Genomic DNA, 26146 nt, shown 5'->3' with positions numbered 1-26146 from the left:
GAAGGCAGAAACATAATTTGACCATTTCAGAACGAGCTTACACGTTGAATACCACCTACAAGGGGGTACCACTCACAAGGCGAAAGCCACTTGAGGAGACTAGGAGAACACGAAGCTTTGGAAGCTGGTGATCAAGAGGTATCGATTCATACTACAGGTCATTCAGACTGGGGAGGCCAAAGATTCTCATGTTTCCTCATTATCGAAGTAATGGTGAAAGTACATTCAGTCGGCCAATATATCTCCCTATAGCTCAAACGGTACTCATGATGAATATATCTTATCATCCAAGTCTATACCGGATTCAATTCTAGGTGTATTGATGGTGACAGCACAACTTGTATCTGGTGGAATGATTACAATGCAGGGTATAACTCGCAAATTCTACGCGCAGCTGCTATGACCAAAAGCCCGCATTCATCGGGTCCATAGAAGCCAGGTGGCAAGGCATAGCTCCCCTTAAACAAAACACCACCCATTTCGAGCTTATGATCAGAGCCAGAAACCATTCTAACGTGCTCTTTATTAGTACCTGTTCTCTCTATGAGGTTATCCTTCACCTGAAATAGGGAGGAGTGATGGTTAATTGGGAACACAACTGCTTTCATTGAATTAATAGAATAAGAAACATTGATTAAGTTTAGCTAGCTACCGTCAGAAGAACGCTAACTCCGGGCCTTTCCTCAAGCCATAAGGGCTTGTTGGGATCGGTGACTCAACGTACAACCCTTCAGAATCATGCTAGAGAGACAATGAAAAGGTAAAAAAACATTCCACCGTCATTAATCCAAGGCACATAAAGCCCATCGCCAGGCGCATCATCTCCGTGCGAAGACAGTCACCCGAGTCCTTAGAGGAAGAGAGCCATAGCGCCCACTGCGACACCCAGGACCGCCGCGTGGTGCTTCCCGTTGAGCTTATCTCCAGCATTGGGAGAGACAGTTCCCATCGGGGTGGCACTGGCAGACACGCTGGAAGAAGACATATGTCCAGAGGAGCTAGATGCGGTCGCAGTGCCTGTAGTAGCTGAGGTAGACTCAGCACCCTTTGTAGTCATCGTGGTGCTAGTAGTCCACGTGGTGCTGGAAGACTCAGTCGTGGATGTAACTGAGGTAGAGGACGAGGAAGAGGACGAGGAAGACGAGGTCGAGGAGGTAGCAGTGGTGGAACTGGATGAGCTTGCCGCAGAGTCGGACACATTGAACTGCTGCGATTGGGCTAGAATTCCAGTGTTTTGCGTGGAATCTGACAGCAGGTTGATCTGGTAGCCGTGACTGATTTACTTGTCAGATCCTGAACAGATCCCAGATAAAGGCACTTACCCATTCTTGATGTCGCCGAGGTCCCCGACGTTGTAGGAGCCCTTGTCCGTGTCTACGTCGGATGCGAGCTTCTTGCTCACGGGGGGGGTAAACGGCATTGTTGACCAGGTAAATGTCAAAGCTCGAAGGATCGGTGCTGGAACATATGAGAACTGATGAACCGTTGGAAATGAACTGGGAGGGGACAGGGGACATACTCGACAGAGGTCCATTTCACAACCAGAGATGACTTTGGGTCAAGGATAGCACCCTGCTCAGGGTTGGTCACCGAAAGAGCTGGAGAAAGGAGTCAATCAACAGCATAGCATCCCAGAAGAGGCTGTCTACATACCCCCTACAACGGCAGCCAGGGGCAGGACGAGCAAAGCACCGGGAATGTACATCGTACAGGGCGTACTTCGGGAATCGGGAACCAGGAAGATGTATGCAGAAACTGGCTTAGGCTTATTGCACAAATGGGATTGGAATCGACCAGGTTTTGGAATGGGGACAACTGGATTAAATATGAATTAAGATCCTATGTACAAGCCCGAAAATACTGGGACGTCGATGCTGATACTGGATCAATTGGTGGCACCCATGCGAGCAGGTGGGTTCTGCAAGAGAGACATCTGTCTAGGAGCAGCCTCACAGCCTCGACATCGGATGTAAAATCACGAATACCAAAAAATCGCAGATATTCGGAAAAAATAGCAGGATCGAGATTCATTTTCCAAATCTAGAGAATAAGACAACATAGGGCGTCGAAGTCTATACTTGGGCAGAATCGTGGAACCGGGTCCCCCGAACCCTCATTGGCCCACGTGGGGATCCACCGGGCATTTGGTGCCGTCCGATTGGAGCAACCAGAATGTGCCTTCGCTACACATGGCGAACCACGGACCGCCATGCTGGGCCAGGCTAGATCGACAGCGCCATCCTGCGCCGTATTTGCAATACACAAACTTACGCGCCTAAAAAAAAAAAAGAAAAGAAAAACAAAGAGGAAATTAAAAAGTCTCGTATTGCTATCTTCTACTTCCGCCCCTGGGTCATTATAGGGCTGTCACTGTCACTCACCGGTGTCAAGCCTTGAGCCCCACTGCTGTGCATTGCCAGCACGAAGACTCACTGCTGTCGGTTTAATTTTTTTTTTCCCTCCCATGTCTCGGACGCTCGCCGTTGAGAAAGGCTTCCCCCCAACAGCCCCGGGGCGCAGCGGAGGTTCTTGATCACGTCAACTACACCCTTACGGAGAGTGCCAGCTGTCACAGAGGCGCTTGGGCTACAGCACTCGACTCGTGTGACAGAAAATCCCCCTTTACACCATGGCAAAGCGACTATCTCTGGGTAGACACTAGAGACCAATAGCGTCAACGTGATAGTGATGTGGTATGTTTGCTAGGTGAAGATCAGGGGAACTGAAACCCAAGCCCAAAAAAGAAGCCTGGCTAGCGCGCTGCTAAGAAGTGACAAAACTTTGACTAATGTCCCAGCCGTGTTTGATGGGGAAAAAAAAAGAGAGAGAGAAGAAAAAATAAATTAATTTCACCGACTCTTTGGGGAGAAGTCGGCGAAACTTGTCATATGCTGCGGTCGCTGTACCCTGCATGCACTTGCCAGTTATCGAGGGAGCTCAACCCTTGCGCGGAGACCTCGTAATCGTTTGTTGCGGCTGAAATGGTCCGCCAAGAAAAGCCTCACGCCATACAGTGCGCCTGAAGACGCACGATAAGGATTCATTGGCCGCGAGGGCTATGGAGGCCAATCGGGATTCCCGTTTTGAGAAGAGAGCATCAGTAATCGAAGCAGCCACAATCGTCAACAGCCGAGTTGGGGGGGGCGGCTTTTGTTGGGGCAAAACCTGGGTGAAGTATATACCCCAATAAACCCGCATTATCATAGGAGTATAGCTAGGAAAGCTTGCAGTGGTGTTACAAGGGCACGTGAATTACCCATTATATTAGTTGGTGATTAAAAGAGCATATACATCATAACGACTACCATAAGTCCTAGAGGTGCGGTGACCCTCGCCCGGGAATCTTTTCCGGTCCCAATACCCCAGGATGCCCCCATAGACAAATGCCCCGTTCTCAACTCGGAATACGAGATATTGCTCAATGGGTATCCACAGAGACCACTTCCATTCATGAACTGAGTGGGGAAAAAGACCCGCGGCTCTCCGGCGTCCATCTCGACCACAAACTCTGCGAGGTTGTTCACCGTATACGTCTTACAGCTCAGGGTCTCCGTCACGGTTGTCCCGGCATTATAGCCGACAGGTAAACTGACCGTATAGGGCTTACCTTTGGATCCTTGGGACGACAGAAGCATGATCATTTGTCGTCCGTCCACGCCCTTCGTAAAGGCAATGTCGCTACTACCTTGGTAGATAACGTGAGATTGCGCGTCCAAGTAATCCGAGTTCAGCCCAATGATGTGCGAGCGGATACGATTGATCTTGGCAATCATCTTGTAGAGTTCTGAATCGGTATTATATCCAGAAGTCCATAATGCCTCTCGGTTTTGTGGAGTCGTCCCACCGTCAAAGTGTTGTTCCTGGCCTTGATATATCATCGGAACCCCATCGAAGAGAAGGGTGAAAGTGATGACATTTTTTGCAAGCTGCATGATACCGAGGATTAGTACCTGAAGTCTGAAGGATTTCTTTTCTTCTCTTTTCTTTTTTCTTCTTTTCTTTTCTTTTTTTCTTCCACCCTCGGGGACAGTGAGACATACCGCAATATCCGGGACCATGCTGGCGATCCGAGCAACATCATGGTTCTCGGAGAAAGAAACCAAGGCGGTAACATCAGGACACGCATTCTTCACCATCTCCACCTCAAGGGCGAGTGAGCTTATGTTGCCCAGGGTGAACGCATTTAACATAGCATAGTATATCGGGTAATTGGGTAAGCTTCCTATGTAGTCCCGCTGATACTTGCAAATGATGTCAAAACTTTCCTCAAGCACTTCCCCGGTCATGAAAGTATCCACGCTATCTCCAAAGTTCTTCAGGAACCCCGGGCTGACATGTTTTGCAGCGTCAATTCTCAGACCATCAATGGAGTAGTTTGATATCATATCGTTTGCCCAATTCTCCAATATTTCCTGCACCTCGCTGTGTTCGGTATACAGATCCGGAAGAGCCACGATGTTGTCGCCTGTTTGACACAGCTCTGCGTTGGTATAGTTGGTCCAGTCGGTGATTTTGCAGTACGGATGGTAGTAGTCCGATCGATCAAAGGGGGTGAGCACCGAGTAGTCGATCGAAGTCGCAGGGTTGCTACCATTCGTGATGTAGGCCATGTTGTTGATGACGGTATCCATCAAGAGATACATACCCCGGGCGTGAAGGGCATTGCTGAGATCGCGCAGATCATCCGGCGTTCCAAAATGAGCATTGACATTATACAGATCTAACGGCCAGTATCCGTGATACGCCTCGCCGTAGGACACGCGACCATGGACATTTTCGATGATGGGAGAAATCATAATCGCATCGAAGCCCATTCCTTGAATGTAATCCAGATGATTGATTGTGCCCCTCCATGTCCCACCACAGTAGAGGCCTTCTGTCGTGTTACAGGGAATGTCGTGGAGCCATCAGTACGTGCAAAGCGATCGGTCATTGTCTGGTAGACCGATCGAGCTTTCCACGCGGAGGTATTGGCAGACCAGGTGAAACCAAAGAGGCCCAGAAAGGTAACCAGACCCCCGATGAGGGAGTGGTGCGGTTCAAACATTGCGATCGTCCCAGACAATAGGATGATAAGCGTAATATTGTAGCCGCGGCCTAGACATAAATGTACAATGCGTGATTTGTCGAGCTCGAAAGAATGAATGTCGGGGAGTAGCGACGGTATTGAGCGAATGCGATCAGGTCAATGAACGAATGTGATCAGGTCAATGAATGTGATTCTCAGAATAAGGAGCGTGAGTACATCTGGCAGAGGCACAAGGCCCTGAGAAAAGCGAAGGTGTGATGAACGGGGAAAAATTCAGGGGGGAAATGGAACTCTATCCGAAAGACAAAGCCTACGCCAATAGATACCGTGCCAGGGCATTTAGCGTCGGGATCCAGGCATTTTACCAGGATTGCTACCTCGGTACCCCCTCAAAAGCCCGCTGGAGATAAGACATGGCTAGCTCAAATGAAGGCATACCAGTGACTAGGGTTTGTGGACGTGTGCTCATCTCAGGTTGTAGACCGGGACCGTGTTGTTTGTGATGCGCAATACCAATGCTTCCTTTTGCCCGGGAATGACATGTTAGGTCTTTATGAGTCTGGCGAGGCTTCTCCAGACCGTTCGCACACGGGTTCCTGCCGTTGGACCCCATATTATTTTTTTTTAGCAGACCCGTGGAGAATGCACATGCATCCCTGGGGGGCCAGGGTGAACCAGGGGCAGAGATTGCGCGTGGTAATTTCCACCAATGTGGTCACCCCGCTACCAGTCCTTGCAGAACCTTGTTCTGGAGGATATGGTTACCTATTTTAACTGGTTTCTCTGGATCATTATCGCTACAGCAGTGGAGCGTCTGAGACACCATTTGCCGAACTTCTTCGATAGCGAATTCGCTTACGAAGCGCCAAGAATGCTTGTCTCAGTGATGGAATCAGTCAATAGCCCGAGACAGTAGGCTCTTTGGAAAAATCCCGGATATACGGATCAAGGAAAAGTGGACATATCGAAGCGTAGAGAAGAATCTACCTCACCAAATGGATCGCTGCCCAGCCTTCAATCCAAGTTTCGGTTAATAGTGGAGAAACAGGATTTAAGAATAGTGGAGAAAGGGTCTCGGAATTCGGAAACCATTAGCTGAAGAAAAGAAGCACATCGTCTTCCTCACGGCTGGATGATGAATTAGCAAGCCAGGAGAAACAATGCATTGCGAACGGTGTGGAGGGTATGGGCTCAGATGCTTCACGAACTGCCGCTTGAGTGGGCATATCATATTTCGGCAGGTGTTCTTTCGCGGGACAGGGCAGTGCAATGACAAGGGAAGAAGTATCCCCCACCCGGCGACAAATAGCAACGGGTGGATAAGGGTCCTGTACCTTGTTGATCCCACCGTTCCACTTGGTGCGGACAAAAGGGGGAAGGGTGAGAAAGAGAAGACCACGGATCGAGAAAATCGGGGGGGAAGAAATCGCAAAAAGCAGAGAATCGACAGGGGACGCCTTGGCAGTCCTGCTGATTGGGCCCAACCGTAGATCTGACAGGGCTATTAGGGTTTTCAGCGGAAGTCGGTGAGCCGCTGATTGGTCGAGGATTCGCACCCTGACGTATCTTTCACTTCGTCTGACATATCGTACCGGCTAAGCCCAATCGGGGCACGCAGAACTGAAAATTACTCGGCCCAAACAACAAGCGGACTAAGGGAAATTCGAGTCGACTGGTTTCAGATCGTGCAGCACATAATCTCGCCATTTGGACGTGCTTAGCCGAAGACAAGCCACGGCCCGTATCTTTCCCTTGGACTCGGGAGGCCAAAGCCGATGGCTCTCTCCGATTTGCTCAGTACTGCCGGACTAGCCAACGCTAACTCAAACCCAAGCAGGGCCGTCAACTAGGACCCTATCTGCAAGTCACCCCTGATGATTCGGCCGGGACTACATCGGCTTTCCTTTTCATATTTACCCATGATGCCCACGGCTGTCTGACAGCAAGCAGAAGCAAAAAAATAAAAAGAAAAGAAAAGCCTCCCAGGCGAACGATCCGAGCATCCCGACATTCTCGAATCGACAGTGCCCGAAGTGGATGGATGGGGCTCGGAGAAACAAATGGATGGAGGCCAATATGCAAGAGATCTGTACGGCTCCCATTGCGTCTCTTTGGCGTTCACGTATGTATTTTCTGCGGATACTGTGTGGACGGGGTCCATTTCGGGGATGTCTCATTTTCCTATTTGGGTTTTTATCCTCGTTATGATGCATGTACGATGCGACTTGGGTACGGAAATACAACGGTTTTCTATTTTTGTGTTTTCCACTGGGGCTGGCCACGCGGGAGGTACACGATAATGGCGTCTTAACTTTTTTCGCCGCAATATTTCCAATAAAGTGGACTTTTCCTATACAGGAGATTTCTAGCGGCATCCCCAGTCTCAGGCCACCCTGGGCGTGCCTGAGCTCGAGTGTTCGTCTTAAGTAAAAACAATTTTAGCGAAACAAATCCGGAATAGGAATGCACCCTGTATTTAATTACACTTTCTAGCAGGGCTGGAAAAGTGGACCGGAGTACACCGAGCTAATCATAGATATCTGTACGCATACTAGGTCTAGAAGCAGAGCTTCCTGCCCCGTACACGCAGAAGGCTGCTCCGGAGGTAGAACTCAGCCTCGTTTAAGCTGTCTCATTTTGCAAGAATGGAGCATGCTGCACCGTGGGGGCTTTGCTTTTGCGGTCTGCCCCAAGAACCATACGCCACGCTCGCTATCTTAGTCTAAAGCCCCGCTGTTCCTGGGTCATTTCTATCTTACTTCTTCCTCTATTTGTACATTTCCCTCTCTCGTTTCCTTCAAGTTCTATTCACTCGTTTTCCCCCTTTTACGATACCGCAGCCATCCAAGCACCACCCGGTCTTGGTTATCTATTATTACATCTGTGCTGTATACCGCGATACCGTACTCAGACAAACAAATCGTTCATTGGTGCCGCTCGCTGAGCGAGCTACTTCTGTGCAGGTTGCCTTGAGATAGGTTCGTGGAAGGAAAAAGGCCTTGACGCTGAAGATCGCCGACAGAAGCTATGAAGTACTTCGTGCTTTCTTGGGTGGTTGCAGCTCTGTTGTCGACCACATCGGCATGGCCATATGACGAATCGCTGGTTGACTACAACCTCAACGAGAATAAGACTGCCACTAACCCTGTCGACTACTGGGGAGAATGGCCAGGTCATGAGGGCAAATATCATCCCTCCCCAGATAACTGGCGGTTCCCATTCTACACTCTTATGCTGGATCGCTTCGTCAACGGCGACCCAACAAACGATAATATCAATGGATCACTATTCGAACACGACCTCACCTCCAACCAGATGCGCCATGGTGGAGATGTCGCCGGTTTACTAGATACACTGGACTACCTCCAAGGAATGGGTATCAAGGTAGAGTCGCCTGACACCCCCAGCCTGTCCGACTCGTTAGCTGACTGACCTAAATAGGGGCTCTATCTGGCTGGAACCTCGCTTATGAATCAGCCTTGGGGATTTGATGGATACTCTGCCCTCGATACCACCTTGCTCGATCAGCATTATGGTACTATACAGGTCTGGCGAAATGCTATTACCGAGATCCATAAGCGCGGGATGTATGTCCTATTTGACAACACGATCGCAACGTAAGTGCTCCTTGTCATCGCGAAAGGTCAATTCCATGTCTGACCTTGTGTGAATTAGTCTGGGTGACTTGATCGGCTTCGAGGGATACCTCAATACCACGACGCCTTTCTCCGTGAAAGAACACCCGACCACCTGGAAGAGTGATCGTCGATATGTCGACTTCGACATCGGAAACACTTACAACTCAACCTGCGACTACCCACGCTTCTGGTACGAGAACGGATTCCCCGTCAACGAATCGATGACAGCTGGGCTGGTCGGTTGCTATGACAGTGACTTCGATCAATATGGCGACATCGAGGCCTTCGGCGTGTTCCCTGACTGGGAACGTCAACTGGCAAAATTTGCTTCGGTGCAGGATCGTCTACGAGAGTGGCACCCTGTAGTCCGAAGTAGACTGATCCGACACTCCTGCATGGTGATCGCCTCTCTCGATATCGATGGCTTCCGCTACGATAAGGCAACCCAAGCCACCGTTGATGCGCTCGGAGACATGTCCAACGCCTATCGTGAATGCGCCCGTGCCGTCGGCAAGGAAAACTTCTTTATTGCAGGTGAAATCACTGGTGGTAACACCTTTGGTTCGATCTATCTCGGTCGCGGAAGGCAGCCTAACCAGTTCCCGCCCGATGCGATTGCTGCCATGAAGATGACCAACGAGTCGGACGCGCAGTACTTCTTGCGGGAGGCTGGACAGGAAGCTATCGACGGCGCTGCATTCCATTACTCGGTCTACAGATCTATGACTCGATTCCTGGGTATGGATGGACAGCTTTCAGCCGGCTATGATGTACCAATTGACTGGATCAACGCATGGAATGAGATGCTGCAGTCGAACGACCTCGTGAATGCGAACACGGGGAAATTCGATCCTCGCCATATGTTTGGCGCGACCAACCAGGATGTTTTCCGTTGGCCTGCTATTCAATATGGCACTGAGCGACAGTTACTTGCCAGCTTCATCACCACTCTGCTTCTCCCCGGAATCCCTCTCGTCCTCTGGGCGAAGAGCAAGCATTCTATGTCCTTGACGCGACCGCGGAGAACTATATCTACGGACGAGGTGCCATGTCCGCTGCCACGGCCTGGCAAACGAATGGCTGCTTCTCTCTACAGTCATCCCAGTACTATCACTGGCCGATCGACAAAGCTCGTGACGGTTGCCGCGATGACACTGTCTCCTATGACCACCGTGATCCATCCCACCCGGTGCGAAATGTGATGAAGCACATGTATCAAATGCGCGATGACTTCCCCGTTCTGAACGACGGATATTCAATCCAGAACATGTCAAAGCAGACCGAAGATGTCATCTATCCTGGTTCCGATGGAGTTCCCACCGAGACTGGAATGTGGTCCGTCGTTCGAAATGTCAATCCCGACGTTCAAGATCTTGGCTCTGATGCGGACAACCAGCCAATTTGGCTTGTCTACCAGAACGTCAACCGCACCATCCACTACGAGTTTGACTGCAATGACAATGATACTGCCTTGATCTCTCCGTTCCCGACACATACTCGAGTCAAGAACTTGTTCTACCCCCCATGATGAGATCGAGTTGATTAGCGGCCCCATAAAGCTTGGGCTGAATGGTTCCACTGAATACAATGGTTGCTATCCCAACATGACTCTGAATGCCTACGAGTTCCGCGCCTACGTGCCCGTAGACCAATTCAAGGCACCGCGTCCGATGCTCACGAAATTCACTCCTGGCCATGACGTGCCCTTAAGATCTACTGTCGCGCCAAATAGGGCGGAAGACGTGCATGTTGAGCTTTACTTCTCCGAGGCAATGGACTGCGACTCGATCACGGACAGCATCTATTTGAACTCATCCACTGAGATCGGAAAGGCCCCGACAGTGGACACCAAGACTGTCAAGTGTACCACAGTCCCGGCTGCTGATACTTCGTTGACAGGAGAGATTCCAGGAGTTTGGATGTGGTCTGCGAATCTGACTGGTGTCTACAACGGTGTTCACCGTCTGACTGTCAACAATGTCACCAACGCCCACAAGAACGCATCCACCGACGCCATCGATCACCTGCTTTTCAGAATTGGCCAGATTGACAACCCTATGATATTCATGACCGCCAATTACTCCAGCAGTTTGCTCCACCAGGAGCCTAACAACGATACTCTGTTCATTCAGCACCACGCTGCGGGCGCAGACATGTATCGTTATTCAACCAACTGGGGGACCACCTTCTCTGACTGGAAAACCTACAAGGGCGGAAACGATACCATCGATCGCCTTCCCTGGTCTGGAACCAAGAAGCAGGCATGGGAGGGTGACCATGTTCGAGTTGAATACTGGAGTCGGTGGACCGGCAGCAGTGATTATGTCCAACAGGGTGACATCAACTGGAACAAGGGACCGCGAAGATTCCCCCACGCATTCTTCAATGGACCGTACAACCAATACGGCTATGATGCCGGTCTTGATAACGAAGTCAAACTGAGCGAAAAAGACGAGGAATGGACCTACCACTTCACCTCAGAATGGCCTGCGGTTGGACAGATCAACATCTGGGGTGTTAACCCCGACGGAAAGCCCGATCAGAGTTGGGTTCTGGGAGATGTCAACAATGACAGTATTCTGGATCGCATGCCACCCTCATCGCTCTCAAGCACTTTGATCAACATCACCCAGCCACCACCTTCGCCATATCTGGCCTGGAGGATCTCTGTCGATGATGGAACTCTTAAATTCAGACTTTTTCCGGCTGGAAGACAAAGTACGCAGATCGTTATGTATGTTTTGTTCTGGATTGTGCCTCTCTTGACTGCCTCGGCTTGTGTCTATATCTTCATGGTCTCGTTCTACAAGGTCAAATTCAATGAGGTCGGCATCAGCGAAAAGCGCAGCCTCGCTCCGATGGTCATGTTGAAAAATTTCAAGTCGTTCGCCAGGGGCGAGAAGAGAGATTATTCGCCGGGCCCTCTTACCCGTTTGGCCAACAAGTCAGGGTTCATGAACAGCTCGTCGGCACTGGCAAAGGCTTCGAACGCAGAAAAGCGACGAATGGTTCTGATCGCTACCATGGAGTATGACATCGAAGACTGGGCTATCAAGATCAAGATTGGTGGTCTTGGTGTGATGGCACAACTCATGGGAAAGACACTTGGACATCAAGACCTGATTTGGGTCGTTCCTTGTGTCGGTGGTGTTGACTACCCAGTCGACCAGGTCGCAGAGCCAATGGAAGTCACTATCCTGGGAAGCCTTTACCAGGTGCAGGTCCAATACCACGTCCTCAAGAACATTACCTACGTTCTTCTGGATGCGCCCGTGTTCCGTCAGCAATCCAAATCCGAGCCTTATCCGGCACGCATGGATGACTTGGACAGTGCTATCTACTATTCGGCTTGGAATCAGTGTATTGCCCAGGCAATCAAGCGTTTCCCGATCGATCTCTACCACATTAACGACTATCACGGATCCGTGGCCCCTCTTTATCTCCTGCCTGAGACGATCCCTGCTTGTCTTTCGTTGCATAATGCTGAGTTCCAGGGGCTGTGGCCTATGCGTACTGTTAAGGAGCGTCGCGAGGTCTGCTCCGTGTTCAATTTGGAAGAAGAGACTGCCAGGCGCTACGTGCAATTCGGTGAGGTATTCAACTTGCTCCACGCCGGCGCAAGCTATCTCCGTGTCCACCAGCAAGGATTTGGAGCTGTCGGAGTTTCCAAAAAATACGGTAAACGATCATATGCTCGTTACCCGATCTTCTGGGGTCTGCGCAAGGTCGGAAATCTCCCCAATCCTGACCCATCGGACGTTGGCGAGTGGACGAAGCAGCCGATCAAGGAAGAAGATATCACAGTTGATTCTGAATATGAAGCTGGCCGGGCCGAGCTGAAAAGACAAGCTCAGGAGTGGGCAGGGCTTGAGCAAAACCCTGAGGCTGATCTCCTTGTCTTCGTTGGTCGTTGGTCGATGCAGAAGGGCGTGGATCTCATTGCCGATGCCATGCCTGCCATTCTGGAGGCTCGTCGCAACGTGCAACTGATCTGCATCGGTCCGGTCATTGACCTGTACGGTAAATTCGCTGCCCTTAAGCTTGGTCGCATGATGGAAATCTACCCCGGTCGGGTCTTTTCCAAGCCCGAGTTCACAGCTCTTCCACCTTTCATCTTCTCTGGAGCTGAGTTTGCGCTGATCCCATCCCGTGACGAACCCTTCGGCCTTGTGGCAGTCGAGTTCGGGCGAAAGGGAGCCTTGGGTATTGGAGCGCGTGTGGGTGGTCTTGGTCAAATGCCAGGCTGGTGGTACAATGTGGAATCGACCTCTACATCTCACCTCCTGATCCAGTTCAAACTGGCCATCGACGCTGCCCTCAACTCTAAGACTGAGGTTCGCGCGATGATGCGGGCCCGGTCTGCGAAGCAGCGGTTCCCTGTTGCCCAGTGGGTTGAGGATCTCGAAATCCTGCAGTCAACTGCCATTGGAGTTCACACCAAGGAGGCTTCCAAAGGTCACAGTCGGCCACTGACCTCGGGTTCCTCGACTCCTCTCGGAACAAATGGCTCGCCCCCTCTGGGACTAACTCCAGCTTCGTCCCCGGGCATTTCCAGAGACAGCAGTTACTCAAACTTCAACCAGATCACTGAGCTTCGCCCGCCAAGAAAGAACATCTACAGCAGGGAGATCAGCCCCTCGGAGATCGAGAAGCCAACTTCTGGATTGAGCCGATCTTTGTCCCTTGGAGTTCGCTCGGGCCCTGGTCATCTGGAGGCTCGTGGTCGGCAGCGCAGAGGCCACAAGGATGCCCAAGACACAGATGCCAGCGACATTGAAGGAAACGCGGAAGAAAGCAGTGACGAGGACAGAGCACACAGCGTGTATGCCGATGACGAGTACACCATCTCCCCTTCCCACCTTGCGGACGCAGAAGGGGGCCCATCATCTCTCAAACGTCGTCCAAGCCAAGAGTCCATGCGGCCTCGATTTGCCCTCCCACTCAACTCTCCCGGGAGCCCACTGGGCGCTGGTCAGCTCTCACCTCCTCCTCGGCCATTCCTTGGAGGAAACCGGAACAGCAGCACATCTGTCCTGTCACTTGACTCCGTAGTCGGCGACAAGAAAGACTTCAAGTTGCAGAAAGTCGATCCATTCTTCACGGATAGCAACGGCGAGTACTATCACAACTTTGAGCAAAAGCTACAGGGACTCAACGGCTCCAACTCGGAGAGCCAGTACTGTATTGAGGAATTCCTCGTCAAGAGTGAGCAGGATTGGTTTGACAGGTTTCGAAACGCAAAATTGGGCCGAAACAAGTCACCTGCCGGTTCTGTCTTCAACCACTCTCGGATCCACAGTGGTGCTTACAGTGAAGCTCCACCCACGATCTCCTCCTTTACTGAGGAAGGCATTGCAACATCAACCGACGGCGACTCCGCCACTTCTGATGACGAGTTCCTTTTGGGCAAGGACTATGTCCCCCCCGACTGGGCTGAAGAAATGGATGCAAATCAAGGTTGGTGACTGGCCGGTGTATTCAGTCTTCCTGGCGATGGGTCAGATCATCGCTGCGAACTCTTACCAGATCACTCTTTTAACTGGCGAAGTTGGTGAGAGTGCGGAGAAGCTTTACGGCATTGCAACCACATACGCAGTCACATCTGTCTGCTGGTGGATGCTGTATCGGTACTTCAAATCAGTCGTTACCCTGTCTACACCCTGGTTCTTCTACGGCCTGGCTTTCCTTCTTATCGGTTCTGCCCACTGGGAGCAGAATTCCTTCCGCCGTGGATGGATTCAAAACATTGGAAGTGGCTGCTACGCGGCGGCTTCATCCAGTGGTTCTATCTTCTTCGCGTCGAACTTTGGCGATGAAGGCGGTGCTCCAGTGGAGACTTGGATCTTCCGCGCTTGTCTGATTCAGGGGATTCAGCAGGCATATGTCATCGCGCTCTGGTACTGGGGCTCGACGCTGGCGAAGGCATCAAGTCAAGGACTTTTGAACTCCGATAGTGCCCTTTCGAACACCTGGAAGATGACGTACGTATTTTCTTTCCGTACCAGATTCATTCAGAGCTGATTTCTAACTTCTTCCCAGTGCAATTTGTTATCCTATCGCAATGCTCCTCTGGGGAATCGGTCTTCTCTTGGTTTTCGGTCTCCCCAACTATTACCGCCAGAAGCCAGGCAAGGTTCCCTCCTTCTACCAGTCTATTTTCCGCCGGAAGATTGTCCTGTGGAATTTTGTCGCCGTTATCCTCCAGAACTTCTTCCTCAGCGCTCCTTACGGTCGGAACTGGAGCTGTGAGTTTCCCCCAAGATGTCTATTCAAATACCTATGAAACAAAAGCTAATATCCTATTAGTCCTCTGGAATTCGAATCACGCTTCTCGCTGGCAAATCGCTATCCTGTGTATCATATTCTTCGGTTTGGTCTGGTGCGTCTTCTTGTACGTTGTGAGCAGGTTTTCCAAGCGTCATAGTTGGTTCCTCCCTATATTCGCCTGTGGCCTGGGAGCACCCCGTTTTCTCCAGATCTGGTGGGGTATCTCCGGCATCGGTTACTATTTGCCGTGGGTAGCAGGTGGATATACAGGCGGAGCACTTGCATCACGGAGTCTCTGGCTTTGGCTGGGTGTTTTGGACTCGATCCAAGGCCTTGGATTCGGTATCATTCTTCTGCAGACATTGACACGAGTACACATGTGCTTTGCTCTCATTGCCTCGCAGGTCATTGGATCTGCGGCAACCATCTGCGCAAGAGCCTTTGGACCCAACAGGATTGGACCAGGGCCTATTTCACCGGACCTATCCAAAGGAGCGGATCAGTTGGCCAATGGTTGGTTTTGGGTGGCTTTGTCCTGCCAGTTACTTGTTTGGTACGTTGATTCTCATTCCTTGATGCCTTGGTTCAAACGCTAACAAATTGTGTACAGTGCGGGATTCTTACTATTCTTCCGGAAAGAACAACTTTCCAAGCCTTAATGTCTTTTTGCACACCTCTGCCGACTCTGTATGCATCTCATGGGAGGCAATCCTCTCCTAATATCCTTGCACATAACACATTTTCCCTCATTTTTGTATCTATTATCACTTCTCTGGCGTTGAGATATCCTTTTCCCTATTAATGATCTGATTTCATCTATCTCGTTCTTGATACCACCTTGAATACCGGAGGCCTCCAAGTTGAAATTAAAAGAGCCCTTCTGGGAGAACCTTACTTTCCCTAAAAGATCCGCCGTCAGACTGTGTTCCTTAAGACTCAGGTCTACCATGTGTAGGGGTAAGCCACTGAGAAGATAAGACAGTATGCGATAAGCGATAAGACTTCGGATTTGTTCCGCTTTCCGCACTTCAACTCAGCTGCCGTTTGCTCTTTCCATCGCTGCGGGCCCTGCTATTTGGCTTACCATGGCAGAAAATGCGAAGCGAAATGACCATTCGCCTTTGGCGGACGCACCAAGGAAGAGGGCCAAGTATACTCAGGTTGCGTGGTATGTGTAGCTTCTTACCCGCCCCGGAACCAGCCAGGTTACTGCCTGCTTACCAGCGTCAGCAATGAGTGCAAGCGGCGCAAGTTGAAATGTAGTGGGGGGGAGATCTGCATGAGATGTAGTAGAAACGATATACCGTGTATATTCCCTGCCAATCGACCCATCGTTTCTCCATCAGGCGAGGTCGAGAACGAGCGGTATGATTGTTACTTTTGCCATTGACGCTACCTTGGGTCACCGTTGGATTGAAGACTGATTAACTATTTACAGCCAATCATCTCAGTTCCAAAAGATTGACCAACATCTCGCGAATCTACAACAGGAGATTCGGACCATTTCCGGCCGTCTACATCAACTTGAGTCGTCAAGCCCCTTGGCTTCTTCGAAGCCGTCACCTGGAATGAGTACTGGAGCACATGCTCTGCAGCGAATCTTGAATCCTCCCAAATCTCCGACTTTTGTTGGTCCCACGAGTGCCGAGTTTGGCCTTGGTCAACAACAAGCGAGCTTGACTGCCCCCGAGAACGTTGGACGCACTGCCGGAGGCGAAAACGAACCGCAAGACTCTAACGAATCAACACCCGCGCCTCTAAGCTTGGCGGCTTCTTCAGAAAGGGAAGGGCCTATTGATGGGGATCCCCTGAAAGCTCTAGGCCTCGAGGAGACGCTCCGCTTGGTCCAAGTATATGAGGATGCTGTAGGAATAATGTATCCTTGTGTTGACTTGACTAGCCTGCGAACATATGTGGTCCAGTTCTATCATACTTACGACCCGGTCATGGATAAGATGGCAGATCCTACTCTCGCAGACTCTGACCAAGATTGGTTCCATGCGCGTGATGTTCAGGTTCTCAAGATCCTTTGCGCGATAGCCTTGTTGGTGGAGTCGCACGGTCGGAGCGAGCGCGCGGCTCAGCTGGCCGATAGTGTGGAAGATCGATTTGCCAGTAGGCTTAAAATTGCCGACGTGGACATGAAGGAAATTCTCCTGTTAGTCTTATTGGTGAGTACAGAACTCTTGGAATTATTACCATCAATCTCTAGATTGCTGAGTGTATTAGTCTATTTTTCACTCTTATCGTGATGACGAGGTAATCGCATGGCGGTTAACCGGCATGGCGGCTCGTGGTTGTATGGAACTCGGTCTTCACTTTCAGGAAACCTGGCAGAAGGCTGGCGGGGTCTTCCCTGGGGCGCTTGAATGGATGTGGGCGAGCCGGTTATTCTGGTGCATCTATGTATTGGACCGGAAATGGTCTTTCGGCACAGGGCTGCCATTCGCAATCCAGGACTCCGACATGGATACAGATTTACCAGAGCCAGGACATTCGACGCCCTATCTGATGTGCATGATCTCTTATGCCCGCCTTGGCGCTAAAATATGGGGCCTGGTTATCGGGTGGTCGAGACGCTCACATCAAGCGACCTCGGAAAGCTGTGCAATCTTGGACGCGGAGGTTCAAAAGTGGGTTCATTCTATACCACAGGAGCTGCGGTTTGATCCGAATTGGCGCTCTCCATCAGGGCCGGAACACACAGATAGAACTATGATGCTGCAAGTGCTCCTTGCTCTCCAAGCAAATCAGCTTCGGATCTTGGTATACCGACAGAATCTTTTGAACAGTGAACGTATCGCTGAAAATGTTTCCGGTGCTTCTATTGCCGTGGAAACGGCCAAGAAAACCATACACATGTTGGACTATTTCAGTCGCGTATCCAACATTTACTTTCAACGCCCCGAACCTTTCAACTACTTCTTGATATCTGCAATGGCGGCCTTGCTTTTGGGCGTGAGACATGCACCAGGTACTTTCAGTCAAACTTGCCGGCCAGAGTTCTACATCGCCGTTGATATGGTTCGCCGATCTGCGACTCGCGCACGAACCTCGCGGCGGCTGCAAAAGATCATCCGTAGCCTCAAACGGATCCAGTCTAACTTCCATACACATAACCAAACTTCAGGTTTTTCGTCGAGTTATGAGAACCGGGCATATGGCACACCTGCTGATACGCGACGTCTTTCATCCTGGAAACGCGGGACCTCATGGTATCCGTCGGATACGACCCCGGTATCTTCCGTCAGAGATTCGCCAATGCCTATTAATTCTTCCTTCTTACCGCAGAGTCGAGGGAAGTCGCAGCCTTCTTCGACTTCGTTATGGCCCCTTTCACCTGGCACGGCAGCTGACGCAGAATCTCACAGCTGTGAAGACCTGAGTAGCTTCTTTGAGTATGCCGGCGACCTCTATTTTGATCCGGGGGCCGAAATGAGCTTTCTGAACGGGGTGAATATGGGCGTTGCACAATCCGGAGACTCCCGATTGCCGACTACATTTGGCACACTTCAAGATGATGACCAAGAGCTAACACGCGTGATGGCCGGCCTTCTCTGAGTCACAAGCCAGCTCACAAGCCAGCTCACCTTTCCTTGAGAAATCTACAAGGTGACATCTAATTGGGAAACCGGAGCGTGTCATGTCTTCTGTCTTCCTGATTAACACCGTCGCGTGTAACTCGAAACTTGAATGAAGTCTCTTTCATGATCAGATTGAGTCCGCTATAATCAAGATCTAATAGTACTATGCGCTTTGGAGATACCCCGAGGGGTTCCGATAACCTTATGGCCGGTCTTTAGAGCCCACAAGCCGAGAGATCGGCCAAATTCAGAAGAACCTCCAGGAATGAGCCATGTGAGTCGAATTGTAGCCCCCACTACTAGTATGTGGCAAATTGCAGAAGTACTCTATGATTCTGTCTCGCGTAAAATGTGGCTTTGTATATCTTTTGCAATGCAGAAAGCCGAAATTGCTTTGTTAATGCCCGCGATGCCCGATGGGTTCATCGGTTTTTCAACCCAGTCCGCAGTTGGGCGAATGGTATTCTGGTGGCATCCAGTGCTTCCGTTGACCTCAACAGGTTTGACCAATATTGGGGATATGGGCTTTCAATATTTTGGGAAGCAGGTATGGATACTAGTATAGGGCATTATAGAACTTAGGTTGGATCCTGAAATTCGAGTGACCGTTGGATTTAAGCTATGTGTGCATGTTTTCCAGGGGTGCTTCCGGCTTACGACAAGCTAGATCTTTCGAACTCAATCTTGTAGATACACGGTCGACATCAAACATTTTATAGAATACCCGAAAATAATTCTACCTGGATAATTGAATTTAGCGCAGACGAAGACGACCCTCCGACCAGCGGGCACGGCCCTTCTCCCACCAAGTAGGTAATTCATAAGCCCAGTGAGTTAGCATGCCCGCAAGAAAGCCGACAGCATCGTTCTTGAACCCGACTAACAGACCCACAGTTACCATCATGACAGTCCACCGACGCTTACGCTCTTCTTCACTAGGTCCAGAGGTAAGATGCTGTTCGGCGTTGCCCAATACTCCATTTCCAGCAATGCTTAGATCCCTAGCACCAGATGTATTCAAGCTTTCACCGACACTGACCAGTTCAAGACCTGCAGCAATGACCATCACTCCGAGGAAGGCAGCAGGGAACTTCTTAAGCAGATCGACCAGCGTCTCTCCAAACAGGAGGCCGATGATGACTTTCAGGGCCCCGTAGAAGATGATGCTCGACCCCGAGCGAGCACCAAAGCGGTACTGAGCCGCAAGGCCCCCAGAGCCATGACACACAGGCATAGCGCCGAACCAACAGCCCAACAAGTTCATGCCAGCTACACTGAGACCAATGTGGGTGATGGACGGAGTACGGACATCCGGAAGGAGATCACTAGCAAGGTGAACGACAGCTACAATTGAATTGAGGGTTGTCAAAGGAAGCTGGCCGATACCTGCGTCGATGGCGCCGACCTTCCACTGGTGGGGAGTTGGAACAACCGTGTACGGGTGCCAAATTTCGAAACCGGGCAAGTGGGCAGCCAAAGCCGTGCGGATGATCGCAAAAAGAAGGCCAAGCACGAAGACTGCTAGAGCATAGGGGACCTTGCGGAAAAGATTGGTGATGATCAGCGCCAAAAAGGCTGCAAGGGCCCAGATGCGATTGTCGGCCCAGGACGGACTAACCCACCCGAGCGGACGCAGTGTGGACGTGCAAGCAGCGATCACCAAGGACAAGCCTGCGCCGACCTGGATACCCTTGACTACAGGAATTGGAATGACATGTGCAAACCAGCGCAGGAGACCTGTGACACTGAAAACAAGGACAGCCGCCCCAACGAAAATACCGGCCGCAGCGATGGAACCGTTGGAGAAACTGCGAGCGATAGCGACGGCAGCAATGGCCTTCATAGGCTGGACCGGAAGAGGGATTCCAAAGAATAACCCGGTCAAGATGTTGTACACCCCGGAGAAGACTAGAGTGCTTGCCAAGGATACAGTCCCGTTGACAGAGAGGGCGATCGCAATAGGCAGAAAGGTTCCTAGATCACCCAAAGAGCCCGAGATCTCAGAAAGATAATCATGTTTGAATATCCGCAGATTGCGAGCATTTATCTCCTTCAACGTCTGACTCGGCATGGTCGTTGGCACCTCTCCTTCAGGAGAGACAGGAAGAGAGTACAGTTGAAGGGGGCAGCGCGGAGAAACTCAAGGGTCGGGGATCCCCGCACTTATGACACTGGCTGGACCATCCGGTTTTGTCTATGTGGATCCAAGGATTTTCAGTACAACCACGCAGTAGATTCTCATTTGCTGGGCTGAGCTGTTCGCGCAAAAGGTGCTGCAAGGTGCTGGCAGTCAGATCAAGTGTTTGTTTGGCATAAATCCAGCCAGCCACTTGCCGCGGAGATCGTGTACGTAATGGACATATTTGCTTTTTTTTCCCTCTTCGTGTCACCAGTTCCGGTCTCAATTTCCCCGAAAAGCGATGGGCTTCTAAATAAGCTGGACCGAGTTATAATGAGAGAGATACGAGGGTCTAGAATGGGATCTCGAATTTTCATTCCTTCCAGTGTGTGGGGTGAACATGCCTGGTCAATTATATATACATATTGTATTCAATGATGACGGTCGCGAGCTGATTGCCCATTATCCAGAGCTAGGTAGATCGTACCACCTAATGACAAAACTCGTATGCAATACCAATTCAGAACAAAAAATTTGAGAGAGATTCTGGATTTGCCCACCATATCCTTTTGTCGAAGAATGTGCCTGAATACCTGAATAGAGCGGGCGAATTTATTGTGTAGTTCCGAGCTTGATAAGATAAGATGATAAACTAGGGCGGTGAGGACTATCAAAATCCCCCCTCACCCCAAAAGAAAGATCCCCTCGGGGATCAAAATTATTGGCGGCTTCTTTTCACTATCACGCCCTCGAATATGAACCCCACCTTTGCCAAAGACCCGTTGGCCCTCCTGCCCCCCGAGATTATCCTGCAGGTCCTGGAATTCTCTCCCATTTCCACACTCGCATCGTTGACCGCAGTCTCGACGGCCTGGCATCAATTTATTGACGTCACTCACCAGGACGCCATCTACGAGTCCAAAACCTCCCATCCACCTAATCCTACCCGAGACCTCAGCTTTTTAAACGATACCCAGAGCTTCTCCAGACTTTTCGAAGGTACCTCGTCATGGAAGGATCTATGCAAACGCCAGACACTGCTCGCTCACAATTGGGCCGAACACACACCGGTCACACAGGAGTCGGTATTGCAAGTTGGCAACGACCCCGTCTGGCGCTTTCGACCGGATTTTAAACGTCGCTTCTTCGTCTCTACCTCTCATGCAGGTGGTTTAAATGTGACGGATATGGACTCTGGTCGGATCCTCTGGCGACTGCCTTCATCACTCGACCGTGACAAGGATGCCGTTCGGCCCTACGCACATCTGGAATATCAGGATGGCATGGTTGTATTTGATCGGGAGGGTGATGCAGTCGAAGTTTGGCAAGCTGATGTGGATGACGCACCCCGCGGAGAATTTCGTCAGATCGCTGTCTTGAACCACAAATGCATGACGAGAGGTTTCCAGCTGTCCTATTCCACGCTCTGCGTGGTGTCGAGTGAAGGAAAGGGTTTCGTATACGACATGACCCAACGCCCTCCGAAGCTGACGAGAGAGATTGATATCGAACGAGATGCTATCGGTCACCTCGACCAGAGCCACGATGTGGTGATTTACTCTATCGGGCCCGGCGGTTATCACGTCTACAACAAAACATCCGGTGCATACCTAGGTGCCATACATCCTTCACGCGTTACGGATAGATATCATATTCGTGCCCCTCCACCACCCTCCCGTTCTGCAAGTGCGGTGCTAGCGGGGGCCGCCCGGCATGGACCTGCGCATCGCATATTCCTTCCAGGTCCACCTCGTAAAGACTGCCTTGTCTCGGTGAACATTTCACGTGGGCCTCTTTCTCCGCCTACTGACCCCAATCATGTATGGCACCAAGAGGATGAATGGGGAGCAGGCATGCTAGATGGAAATCTCTTCGTTGGCTTTTCACGCGCTGGTCGTGTATTCATATGTTCCGACTGGCGGAAGGCTCTTCATGACGAGTCCAGTTTCCAGGCGACCAGCTCGATCATTGAATGCGAGACGGATGGGTCAAGCTTTGAACTCGGTGGATGGCTAGCTGTACGCAACCATCGATTGATGTTTGAAATCCAAGATCGGATTTACATCGTTGCGCTTGATGACCATGACAAGGTCCAGACAACCAGTCCCCAGGCCCCCTCTTCTTATGCCTTACTGACCAGCTCCGCGCCACAACTGGCGGTGCCGGTCAGCTTTATGACTTTGTGCGACGATGCGATCATGACCACCTATACTGTACGTTGTGGAACTATCGCCATCGAATGACAGACGAGTGCAGCACAGCTAATACATTTCCCCCCTAAATATTACAGACTCTTGGCTGGCGCCAATCTCTTTCGAATATCCCAGGCGATCTTCCAGCGGGTCAACGGCAAAATGACAACCCTGCCCGCATCTTCCCAACCAAAGCCATTCGAATTGTCAGCCTGGCACCCGACCTTTCACGCAAACCTTCACCTTCCAGCTCAACAACAAACACCCGAGAACAGTCTGCTCCCACCGATGATGACTTTCTAGACCCAACCCATCCACTGGGTGACGAAGCGTGGCGCTCGCAGGCTGCACTATTGGAATTAGTCAGTATGCTTCAGGACGACTTTGATGACGTAGATGACGAGGGGGACGGGGCCGTTGTTGCGGGATTACAGGCCGCCGAAGAAAGCGAGGATGAGAGCGAGAACCGTGAGAACTAAGATCACCATGCCCTGGTGCATCTAATCCCTAGAAAGAGATGGACACCCACTCACCAAACATCTCTGGATAAGCCGTATGCCCAGCCGGTCTCGCCCTACGGTTTATTATGCATATAGAACTCCATGCATTGCGAATGCTTTTTTTTACATAAATAGATTTGACTTTCCACCATCTCGGGATTCTTTATAGATCTGATCTTGTACAGCTAGAGTAGTCGAAGTAAACCGGCCAATCAGAGGCAGCTTACCACACGTCGCAATCACGCCATCGCGCTAAACCGCTTTAAGATTTTTTTTCGACGATGAAGAACATCGCGGTTTTGTACGTTTATGGATTTTTAGAATTGTTCGTGTTGAAGAGCGTTCCTCTGCATTCTGCGTTTAAGGGGCCATTCTGCTTCTTGAGCTCCGAGTCGGATTCCATCTCATTATCGTGCAGCTCGCCTGCACCCCACCAGTCCGATAAACCGCGGGGAATCCTTATCGGCTTATCGCCCCAAGTACACCCGATCTTTTTTACTCATTGCTCAATTCTCCGCGGAGGCCCTACAGGTCCAAAGTGGTCCAATCGTGATCCTGGAAAGACTGCGGTGTTCGACTCCAAACTGGAACTCCTCCCGGATCTGTATTCATACGGGGACTTATAAATATTCCATTCGATCCTATCTCCCTTCGACCGTACAGGATTTATAGGAGCAAGCGCTACTATGAGAGACGCCTCTAACGGCGCGGCATCTTCTGCCCCGCTGATGCTAGCATGGGATGCTCAATCTCAAATTCATCTTATCATTGGAGCCAACTCCTTGGCTGCTGCTCGCTGCGCAAAAAGTTTAGAAGTGGGCGCACGGCCAATTATCATTGCCACCGAAACTGCCGACTTGCATTTTTCTCTCGCCGAACATATCTCGACAGGCGCTGCGCATTTGATTTCTCGTGATTTCGAGGACAGCGACTTGACAAGTCTTGGCCGGGAAGAAGTGGATGGTGTGGTAGACATGGTCTTCATCACTCTGGGTGGCCAGCACGCACTAAGTAAATCTAATCTGCATTCCTGGGGTCCTATTCAACAGAAGCTGACCAAGATAACCAGGCCGACACATCTCACAGAAATGCCGTCGCTTAAGGATTCCAGTCAATGTATCTGACGCCCCCGATCTCTGTTCATTCACGCTCCTCTCGACTTATTCAGACGGACCGCTCCATATCGGAATTACGACCTCCGGCAGAGGATGCAAGCTTGCGTCGAGACTCCGGCGAGAGATTGCCGCCTTCCTTCCTAAAAACCTGGGATCTGCTATCGATCGGCTTGGCTCTGTACGAAGGAAACTCTGGGAGGAAGATCATGCCGCCGGGCTTAGTGATGCTGCGCTCGAGGTGGACGACGACGATACCACAGGCCAGAAGCATACCTTTAATAATTTAGTCACTGAAGGGGACATGGCAGCAGCAAAGACAAGGCGCATTCGCTGGCTGTCACAAATTTGCGAATACTGGCCACTGCGGAAATTAACCGCCATCACCGATGCCGACATCAACGAAATTCTTAAAGCCTACTCATCCTCCAACCATATGAACGAAACAAACGGAGTGAACGGAGTATCGAAAAAGGGCAAGATCATCCTTGCTGGCTCCGGACCAGGTCATCCAGATTTACTCACCCGGGCAACATACAACGCGATCCAAAACGCCGACATCATCCTCGCAGACAAGCTCGTCCCGTCGCCCGTCCTGGATTTGATTCCTCGCCGAACAGAGCTTCATATTGCGCGCAAGTTTCCTGGAAACGCTGACCAAGCTCAAGAAGAGCTTCTCCAAATGGGGCTAGCCGCCCTACAGAAGGGACAGCAGGTTCTCCGGCTGAAGCAAGGGGGATCCGTATCTCTATGGGCGCGGCGCAGAGGAATTCGAGTTCTTCCGCGCCCAAGGATATCCGCCGGTGGTTCTTCCCGGGATCACTAGTGCATTGAGTGCTTCGCTTTTCGCTGATATTCCAGCCACACACCGTGGTGTGTCTGACCAGGTTCTTATCTGCACGGGAACTGGAAGGAAAGGTGCTGCTCCCGAGCCGCCGGCATATGTCCCCACCCAAACTGTTGTCTTCTTAATGGCTCTTCATCGGCTGTCTGCTCTAGTGGAGGTCTTGACTGAGTACGCACCCGATGACTTGGAACGTACCCGGGCACTGTGGCCGAAGGATACGCCCTGTGCTATTGTTGAACGAGCGTCGTGCCCGGATCAGAGAGTTATCCGGTCAACATTGAAGAATGTTTGCCAGGCATTTGAAGCAGCCGGGTCTCGGCCACCTGGACTTTTGGTGGTTGGAGCTAGTTGCCATGTTCTTCACGGTCCAGGCGACTCGAAGTGGGCCATTGAGGAGGGATTCTCTGGGCTTGACGAACTGCACAGCGAGATACAAGATCTTGCACTTTCTCAAGAGATTTAGTGCTCTTGTGAAGATCTTTCGATCTAAGAATAGCTTTGGAATGTTTGCATGTCGCATCATAGAGTTGTAGTGCATATGTATATAGACAGCATTAAGATACCCCATCAAATGAATATTGATCGAATTGAAGTTCCATTAAAGAGTACGAAGAGCTGGCGGGCGAATTCGCCGCTACCTAGTCTGGCCCTGGCTTGGATCATACGAGCATTCTGACGGTCAGGGGGGTACCACCCTCGACTTGCGTTTCGATATCGACAGCTGGTAGTATAATCGCTGTGCGCTTGATTCGAGGGATTGCCACCATCGTGGCCCCTTTTGATGTTTATGGCATCTTATACGGCACCTGAGATGGCACTTTACGTCCCTCTGGCTGGCGATCGTGTCCTAGGGAAATA

General features: G+C 50.9%; 8 protein-coding genes across 8 annotated transcripts; 5 read left to right on the top strand and 3 right to left on the bottom strand.

The window, feature by feature from the left end:
• Window positions 1–850: 850 nt before the first annotated feature.
• On the bottom strand, window positions 851–1705 carry N7468_002728 (GPI anchored serine-threonine rich family protein; the record flags this gene model as incomplete). Its single annotated transcript, XM_058472025.1, has 4 exons — window positions 851–1274; window positions 1323–1458; window positions 1509–1598; window positions 1654–1705. 4 exons carry the CDS (start codon window positions 1703–1705, stop codon window positions 851–853), a joined length of 702 nt encoding a protein of 233 aa, XP_058335166.1.
• A 1570-nt stretch (window positions 1706–3275) lies between these two features.
• N7468_002727 (alpha-amylase) lies at window positions 3276–4814 on the bottom strand (the record flags this gene model as incomplete). Its single annotated transcript, XM_058472024.1, has 1 exon — window positions 3276–4814. The coding sequence occupies one exon, from the start codon at window positions 4812–4814 to the stop codon at window positions 3276–3278; it is 1539 nt and encodes a 512-aa protein (XP_058335165.1).
• A 3242-nt stretch (window positions 4815–8056) lies between these two features.
• Window positions 8057–10195, top strand: N7468_002726 (alpha-1-3-glucan synthase; the record flags this gene model as incomplete). Its single annotated transcript, XM_058472023.1, has 4 exons — window positions 8057–8413; window positions 8471–8646; window positions 8705–9710; window positions 9764–10195. 4 exons carry the CDS (start codon window positions 8057–8059, stop codon window positions 10193–10195), a joined length of 1971 nt encoding a protein of 656 aa, XP_058335164.1.
• A 76-nt stretch (window positions 10196–10271) lies between these two features.
• On the top strand, window positions 10272–15593 carry N7468_002725 (uncharacterized protein; the record flags this gene model as incomplete). Its single annotated transcript, XM_058472022.1, has 5 exons — window positions 10272–14124; window positions 14150–14648; window positions 14707–14912; window positions 14974–15487; window positions 15545–15593. The coding sequence occupies 5 exons, from the start codon at window positions 10272–10274 to the stop codon at window positions 15591–15593; spliced, it is 5121 nt and encodes a 1706-aa protein (XP_058335163.1).
• A 426-nt stretch (window positions 15594–16019) lies between these two features.
• Window positions 16020–18495, top strand: N7468_002724 (transcription factor domain-containing protein; the record flags this gene model as incomplete). The annotated part of the gene is made up of 4 exons (XM_058472021.1): window positions 16020–16102; window positions 16159–16299; window positions 16373–17105; window positions 17164–18495. 4 exons carry the CDS (start codon window positions 16020–16022, stop codon window positions 18493–18495), a joined length of 2289 nt encoding a protein of 762 aa, XP_058335162.1.
• Window positions 18496–19272: 777 nt separating this feature from the next.
• On the bottom strand, window positions 19273–20589 carry N7468_002723 (putative sulfate/molybdate transporter; the record flags this gene model as incomplete). The annotated part of the gene is made up of 1 exon (XM_058472020.1): window positions 19273–20589. The coding sequence occupies one exon, from the start codon at window positions 20587–20589 to the stop codon at window positions 19273–19275; it is 1317 nt and encodes a 438-aa protein (XP_058335161.1).
• An 803-nt stretch (window positions 20590–21392) lies between these two features.
• Window positions 21393–23308, top strand: N7468_002722 (uncharacterized protein; the record flags this gene model as incomplete). Its single annotated transcript, XM_058472019.1, has 2 exons — window positions 21393–22850; window positions 22928–23308. 2 exons carry the CDS (start codon window positions 21393–21395, stop codon window positions 23306–23308), a joined length of 1839 nt encoding a protein of 612 aa, XP_058335160.1.
• A 707-nt stretch (window positions 23309–24015) lies between these two features.
• N7468_002721 (putative siroheme synthase) lies at window positions 24016–25751 on the top strand (the record flags this gene model as incomplete). The annotated part of the gene is given in 3 exon segments (XM_058472018.1): window positions 24016–24340; window positions 24399–25156; window positions 25176–25751. The coding sequence occupies 3 exon segments, from the start codon at window positions 24016–24018 to the stop codon at window positions 25749–25751; spliced, it is 1659 nt and encodes a 552-aa protein (XP_058335159.1).
• Window positions 25752–26146: the final 395 nt, after the last annotated feature.

This window comes from Penicillium chermesinum, assembly GCF_028974085.1.
Source record: "Penicillium chermesinum strain IBT 19713 chromosome Unknown utg000002l:1.0-5270490.0:1.0-5274688.0, whole genome shotgun sequence".
Classification (NCBI taxonomy): Eukaryota; Fungi; Ascomycota; class Eurotiomycetes; order Eurotiales; family Aspergillaceae; genus Penicillium; species Penicillium chermesinum.
Note: the sequence above shows the minus strand (reverse complement) of the source record. Positions and strands in the feature narration are given on the sequence as shown.